The following is an 8,089-nucleotide window of genomic DNA, read 5'->3' on the forward strand; positions in this document are numbered from 1 at the left end:
CCTGATTAGCAAATGATTATATTATCACCAATGGAGCTTTACGAACCTTGTCCTTTATCACAATTGGATCCTTATCTAATTCCCAAGCTAATTAGACAGTAAATTCCGTATTCTCACCCTTAATCAGGCCTCTTGCACAAATTAGGTGAAATGGAAACTTTTCTTGTCAGCCGTGGTAGATGGAAGAAGTCCTTTGTTAAAGGTATGTGTTGGTCAGTCCTGGGTAAGGCAATAAATCATCAGCATGACCTCGAGTGCCTCGACAATGGAGGAGAGGAAGCACGCCGAGCACTAGAGCGGTGTGATGGCTTCGAAGAAATCTCTGAATACTTCAGCAGTCTAGAGGATAAGTTTTTCGACGGCCTCGAGCGATGCTTAGGACGAGGCAACAGAGACTTCGAGGAAGGATCCGGAGAGGAATCCGAAGAAGAGAGCCGTTTACGAGACCTGCCTCGAGGGGGCTCCACCGAAGTCTCAGACTGCTGCTCAAGCTGGTTTATCCGAGGCAAAGCTGAGGATGGAAGCAACTGAGCCACAATAGAAGAAATTTGTGTAGTGAGGATGGACTTCAACATATCCTCAAACTTGGGCACCGAGACCAAGGGGTTTTGCCTCGTAGGTGCCGCCGTGCGCTCCAAGGAGGCCGACCTCAAATGTGAGTATTCCCATGACTTGGAGGCACGTTTAGCCGGAGGCCTTGAAGAAGGAGCGACACTCAGGACCCCAGGTTGAAGAGGGGGAGACCCTGGAGGCTGCTTGGGAATGGCACCTGAAAAAGAAGCAGTAGACTTACCCCCCCCCCCCCCCCCAGTGCAGCCTTCGAGGCCGAAGACCCGGAGGACTTCGAGGCCGAAGCCGGGACGGGTGTCGAGGGCGAGGTCTTGACTCCCGAGGATACCCCCGACGTCGAGGGTTTGGAAGCTGAAGGCGTCGAGACTGCCGAGGCCGAAGGCTTGTCAGATTCCATACCGGTGAAAAGCTGAAGAAACCTGTCACAGCGGCGGCGAAAAGCATGAGGCTGAAGGGTTAGACAGCGAACACAATCCTCGGGACAATGACTGTCACCCAAACAGACCATACACCGACTATGAGGGTCGGTGATAGAGATCGTCCTGCCGCACTGGTAGCAACGTTTAAACCCGGTCAAAGGCTGGGACATAGAAAATACAAAGTCCGTACCGTAAAAAAAGAGGATAGGGCCTAGGCTTAAGCCCTCATACTTGGTCGAAGAAAAAAGAAAATCAAATTGGGTTTTTTTGTTGTTTTTTTTTACACAAAGAAAGAAAAAAATGAAAAAAACACCTAGCACAGCGACCAAAAGCAAACTTCAGCCGCGGTGAAGAGAAGGCAAATGCTGCAGAGCCAGGAGAACAAGTCTTCTCAGCTCCACGGAAAACGATTAACTGAGGATCCTCACAGGAGATGCGCCCCCTAGTTCGGGCGGGAAGGCAGGCGCGCATGCGCGGTGCAGCACTCGAAAGCTTGAGATCTTCAAGCAAGTTTGCTTTCGAGGCTGTCCGCTGCGGAGCTCCGTCGGTGACGTCACCCATGTGTGAGAATATGCTGCCTGTTTGTCCTGGGATAAATTCTTACTTCCAGCACAAATGAAGGACAATTCAAAAATCTCCTTCCCAATACTACAACTATACGCACATAGTATGCAAGAGACAGTCCCTGCTTGAAAGAGCTTACAATTATGACCAACAAACAGGACAAAAAGGGTGAATCAGTACACCTGCTCAGGGAGTGATAACGTACATAGGGCAGTATTTCTCAGCCAAGTGTACCCCTAAGCCTAACCAAGTACCCCCACCCAAACTCCGCCCCAGACTCCACCACTATAAAAATCGTACTAATTGTAATGTCATTTCTTCTATTTATTTTTATAAACAACCAATCTCAGCTAATGCTAATTAAACGATTAGTCACGATGGGCAAGTTCTCTAACAAGCATCCCCTCCCCCTTCCAGTAGTCTGACATCTCCCCTCCCTTCCTCCTTTCCGGCCCCCCTCCCAGTCCAATATTTCTGCCTTTCTCATCCCCCGGATCATATGCAGCATTTTTCACCACTGCCCATTAATGTCACCCCTCTCCAGCTCCATTCCACATCTCTCCCTCCACCACTATGTCCAATATTCCCCCACCTTGCATCCCCTTCAATCTATCCCTCTCCACCACCATATCCAACTCAATAAACAATTAATCTGTGGAATTTCTTGCCAAATTATCCACCCATGCCATGCCCCATAACACAAAAGGCACTTAAACCACCGCAGAACCAGGTTTGATTTCCACTGTGGCTCCTTGTGACTTTGGTCAAGACACTTAACCCTCCATTGCCCCAGATATAAAACTTGGATTGAAAGTCCATTAACGACTGAGGAAGTACTTGTATGTAATATAAATATGGAAACCACTTCAACTGCAATGTAACACAAAGCTCTGTTTCTAGTAGTACTAAGTCAATTATTATCGAACCCCAAACGGTCACAAAACATCATGACCCTCCTACTTGTCTGAATTGCACTCGCACCTCCTTCGGTCCTCAGCCCCTGCAGCACTACCCACATGCTGCACGTGGCTGTCAGCCTAGAGGCCTCTGGGAGATTATATCAATCTGACCCTGGCATGGGAAGGCAGATAGACCCTTAGTGCAGGGAAACTGTTTTAAGTAGCCCTGATTGATATATTTTAAGTTTCAAGTAGCCCTGATTGAATCATGGCTAGCTAAAAGGTGTTAATGTCTGATTAAGAGGGTGCTTAGGACAATGGTGCACAGATCAAGCCAGAGACTTAATCCCATCACCATGCTTGCAGGTATTACACCCTCCTTTGTTAATTAAATTGACCATTGTCTCAAACAGTTTACAAATTCTAAACAGAAAGATACTGGGAGATACAATATTTTCTCTATTCAGAATAAGATTCCAAGGTATAAAAGCCTGCTCTCTGCTCTATCAAGTTACCTCTCTCTTTTTCTATGGAGCTATCTCTTGGCTCTTTGCTCGGCACTCTGGTTCTGTCTTGGCTCTCCCTCTCTCTGTCTATCCTTCCCTTTATCTATGGAACACAAAGCTTCCTAGAACTGCAAGCTTCTATGTCCCTCTCTGCCTCTGACCTCTGTAAGGCAGTGAGACTGCTTGCTCTCTGCTTAAGTGTAATGCTCTCTGCTTAATTGTAATGCTTATAAATATTACTTTTCTGTAAGACTATTTCTATAATATATTCTTTATATAATCACCCCTGGCTGTGCTTCTTATTTGATTCTACCCAGAAGCCTCCTCTTGGAGGTCAACTCTGACGTTGGAGAGAAGGCTTCTGAGTCAGCCATTTACCTGCAGCGCCTGAATTGCTGCATGCGCCACCCACTGCAAGGAGCACAGCCGAAGACTGAAGGAGCGAGTACGGCTCCAAGAAGGTTGTCAGTCACGGGAGCGACGGTTGGGGGAGGGGGAGCAGGAACACAAGATTCCGGGCAGTGGCAAGTGGGGATGGACGGCCAGGCCGCTTACCCCCAACAATCAGCCCACATACGCCCTAGGATACGCGTAAAGCGGATTGCGAAACACTGGGATAGGGGATTGAGGAGGAAATGACAAACAGGTATGGGTGCGTTAAAAATAGATTGGAGTCAGGATTTGAAAGCAGCTTCAAAAACATGGGCTTTTAGCACAAATTTGAATATTGCTAGAGACAGAGCCAGACCTACCAAGTCAGGCAGTTTGTTTCAGGCATATGGCGCAGCAAAGTAGAAGGGACAGAGTCGAGAGTTGGCAGCAGAGGAGAAGGGTACAGATAACAGAGACTTACCTGATGAGCATGGGGAGAGATACTGAGGAGCTAGCTGCAGAGCGAATACACTTGTAGGTCTGTAAGAGGAGTTTGAACTGTATATAGAAATGGATAGGGAGCCAATGAAATCAGCATAATGACACCAACAGAATATGAGGTATGCAACAGAATTCTGAACAGACTGAAGGGGAGTGAAAAGAAGTTGCAGTAGTTTAGGCAAGAAGCAATGAGAGTGTGGTCCTAAAAGAAAAGCCACTACAGAAATAAGTAGTAGTAGAAATAAACGACTGGTTTTGGCAGTCTGTTGCATATGAGATAAAAGGAGAATGATGAGTCAAAGATGACCCCAAGGTTGCGAACCGACAAGACGATTGGTTTTCACCTTCGATAATCTACTTTCTGTTACGTCCCTTCTGGATTTAGTACGCAACGGCAGTGTCTAGGGAGGGACAGAAGAGCCTGCCAGCTACACCAAAGAGAACCCAGAAAACCAAACTAAGGGATGAAGACAGGACCAAGTCACCGGGGCTGGGAAATGCAGCCCGAGCCCTGAAACCACTCAGAACGCATACAGTCTGTGCTTAGGTTTCAGGTTTATTTAAAATTTGATATACCGCCTAATAAAAATTCAAAGCAGTTTTACATAGTATTTATAAAAAAACAAGCAATTATAAAAATATATATAAAAAACAAATTTCATTAAAATAACCTTAACAGACCGATACATTGACAAACAATGACATACTGGTACAAAAGGTGACCGGGCAGAAATACAAAATTTAAATGGGAAAGGCTGGGAAGAGGGTAAAAACAAGAGGAAAGGGAAAACAGGCAAATAATCTAAAATACGAGGCAACTGGAGAACTTAAAAGGACTATCAAATCTCATATGCATCTTTAAAAAGAAAGGTCTTGAAGCTACTTTTCAATTTATCGAGGGAAATTTCTCTTATATGGTTTGGTACAGAATGCCAGATAGTAGGGACTGTACGCATAGTGTTAATCTATCTAAGTGAAGGGATATCTAAAGTGCGATGCGTTGGGCGAGGGGTTAATAGCCTGTTCATGACTTCTGGTTGACTGGTTATTTTTGTCTTAAAGGTTAGTAACATTATTTCAATGAGGAGCCAGTGTGCCTTGATCAGAAGGGGTGTAACATGATCGTATTTACGTGCTTTTGAAATCATTTTTATAGCAGTGTTTGGGATAATTTGAAGGCGTTTTCTTTCTTTCTTTCTTTGTAATTCTTTTATTCTATGAATTACTATAGTCCAAGCATGAAATGACTAAAGAGTGAAAGAGAATATTTAATGATGATGGATCTAGTAATGTGGCAAGAGATCTTATCATTCAGAGACCGTGAAAACATTTTCTAACTACTGAGCTTATTTGGTAATGAAATGTGAATTTTCTATCTAAGATTACACCAAGAAGCTTAATAGAAGTGACCGTCTGAATAGAAACAGGTTTTAGACTTATGGGGCAGGGTAGAGTAAGGCCTTCCTTAACCAGAAAGACCATAACTTTAGTTTTATTAATGTTGAGAGCTATTTGAGCTTAGCCGGTCACTGATTTGTTCCAATTTCTGATTAACAGATAAGATATCGGTAGAATCTTCAAGATTGACAGGGCGAACAAGTTGGATATCATCCGTGTAAGCAAAAATTGAGAATCCAATTGATTGTCCTAATGTAATAAGAGGTGCAAGGAAAATATTGAATAGCATAGGAGAAAGAATGGAACCTTGAGGGATTCTGAAATCATTAGAGAAAGTGTTAGAAGAGGTACCATTAAATAGAACTTTTGAAGAGCGATCTTTAAGGTATGATGTAAACCAATCTAAAACTTGATCAGTGATCCCTATATCCTGAAGCCTGTGAATTAACAATTGATGGTCTTTATAGTATCAAAGGCTGACGATAAATCCAGTGATTTATGATGATCCAGGTTGTAAATAATGTTGGTGGTCAACCCAATCAAAGACAGTTCTGTTCAATAAAGTCGGAAAGTTGGGTGAAAACAATATTTTCTGTAAGTTTGGCCAGAAAAGGGATATTAGAAATAGGGCGATAATTGGAAATCTCAGCTGCACTGAATTGTAGGAAAAACAGTAGTTTCCTTCCATTGTTTAGGTACAGTACTAGTAGTGAGACTAGTTTGAATGAAATTGAGTATATGCGGGCCAAAAATTGGAAAGTAATGCTTCATAATATGAGGGGGGATAAGTTCAGCACAAAGCGATGGGGCCGGTGTACATCGGAGGGTGCTGAAGAAACTTAGGGAAGTTCTGGTGGTTCTGTTGACCGACCTTTTCAATGCATCTTTAGAGTCAGAGTGGTACCGGAGGACTGGAGAAGGGTGGATGGGGTCCCGCCCTATAAAAGTGGAAGTAAAGAAGAAGTAGGGAATTACAGGCTGGTAAATCTGACTTCTGTGGTAAGCAAATTAATAGAAACACTTTTAAAACAGAGAATGGTTAGATTAGGGATCTTCAGAAAAAAACACATCTGAAGTCTACAAAATCCTGAGTGGAGTAGAACGAGTAGAAGTGGATCAAAAAGTAGAAAGATTAGGGGACACTCAAAGTTACAGGGAAATACTTTTAAAACAGAGAATGGTGAAGTTTCTGGAATCCGGTGGATTACAGGAGCAAAGGCAACATGGATTCAGTAGAGATAGGTCTTGTCAGACAAATCTGATCCATTTCTTTGAATGGGTGACCAGAGAATTGGATAGAGGAAGTGCGCTAGTTGTGGTGTATTTGGAAAAATTAAAAGGGGCCAGATTCAGAACCAATACTAGGAAGTTCTTCTTCCCCCAAAGGGTGGTGGCTGCCTAGAATGTGCTTCCAGAAGGGGGTGATAGGACAGGGGACGGTATCGGGGTTCAAGAAGGGATTGGATGAATTCCTGAAGAAAAAGGTGTCTACATCAGGGGTCTCAAAGTCCCTCCTTGGCAATCCAGTCGGCTTTTCAGGATTTCCCCCCTGAATATGCATTGAGCAAGTGACATCAAGAGCATCAGTGCATGCACATAGATCTCATGCATATTCAGGGGGGAAATCCTGAAAAGCCGACTGGATTGCGGCCCTCAAGGGGGGACTTTGAGACCAGTGGGAAACCCAGAGCTGAGATTGTGACGTCATAAGGCCTCATTCCACCAGGGCCTAAGAGCCAAGCTCAGCAGTGACGTCACAATGGCCTCGTGCAGGGTCTCAAAGTCGTGGAGCTGATGGACCCTGGTCTGAGCCAGCCAAAGCTTCCTATTGAGTTCTCGGGGGCTTCCTCAAGGGAACGTTGGTCAACCGTTACGTGACGGAAGCGTTGGGTTGGCTCGTGACTGGCTTTTGGCGGGAGTTCTAAGGCCGGACTTCCGGGTCTCTCGCAGGTTCGGTTCCGACCACTCACCCCGCACGATTCCATCGTCCCCGTCTTTCCGCTTCCGGTGCAGCCGCTGCCCCGCTCCTCCCACTACGCCGTTGCTGTCAATCAAGGTTTCGCGTAGCTCCGCCTCGTTTAATTGGTTGAGAGCGAGCGTGGCGCGAGAGCCGTTCCGACGTCGCTCCGCCCCCTTCCCCTCACCTGCCTCAGCCGCTGCTTCTGCTCTGAGCAAAGTGGTCGCAGCTTCCTGACGCCGGCGACAGACGCATTTCGTGGCTCTTCCCTCCGTTCTGCAATATGCCAAGAGGACACTAGGGGGCAGCGTCACTCTTGGGATCTTTGAATCTCAGTCCCTTTGCTTGAGGAAAACTTGGCAACTGAACCAACCAAGACCTGGGTCTAGTAGCCCGTCCAGGTCCTAAGGACTTGCAACATTCCATGCTACCAATCCAGGCCAAGCAGTGGCTTCCCCATGTCTTTCTCAATAACAGACTATGGACTTTTCCTCCAGGAACTTGTCCAAACCTTTCTATCCGGCGTTCCAGAGCTTAACTATTCCCTGACTGAAAACAAATGTCCTCCAGTATTTCCCTGTAACTTCACCGAGTGTCCCCTAGAAGTGCAAAATCGATCCACTTGTACCCGTTCTACTCCACCAGCAGGGAAAATCTGCCCAATATGCGATGACCACGGTGCTTATCAAGATCCTGCTTGGAAAATTACCCTTAAAATAAAGGCTTTGAGTAGGATTGTCCAATATTACCAATTCAAAGATTAACGCTTATCCTGCCACTCCTTTGCATCCTACTCATAGTCTCTTTCATAAGAACATAGGAATAGCCTTACTGGGTCAGACCAATCATGCCAAGATGGATTGGGAGGGGGAAGACCCGTCATTTTGAGCATGCAGCCCTCCT

General features: G+C 45.4%; 1 protein-coding gene across 6 annotated transcripts in view; it reads right to left on the bottom strand.

Annotated features, from left to right (window-relative positions):
* The window catches only part of LOC117354776, a 209,284-nt gene extending 202,014 nt beyond the window's left edge, over nucleotides 1–7,270 (bottom strand). For 5 of the 6 annotated variants that reach the window (XR_004538249.1, XR_004538248.1, XM_033932741.1 and 2 more), the window contains exon 1: nucleotides 7,200–7,270. Coding sequence is in view for 3 of the 6 variants with exons in the window: in XM_033932741.1 (XP_033788632.1) it covers nucleotides 7,200–7,214 (15 nt within the window). In the remaining 3 variants the exon portion in view is untranslated. Of the gene's footprint in view, nucleotides 1–3,336; nucleotides 3,677–7,199 lie in introns of those variants that run through there. The other variant, XM_033932740.1, reaches the window with a different exon arrangement.
* Between the last annotated feature and the right edge of the window lie 819 nt (nucleotides 7,271–8,089).

This window comes from Geotrypetes seraphini, chromosome 2 (assembly GCF_902459505.1).
Source record: "Geotrypetes seraphini chromosome 2, aGeoSer1.1, whole genome shotgun sequence".
Lineage (NCBI taxonomy): Eukaryota > Metazoa > Chordata > Amphibia > Gymnophiona > Dermophiidae > Geotrypetes > Geotrypetes seraphini.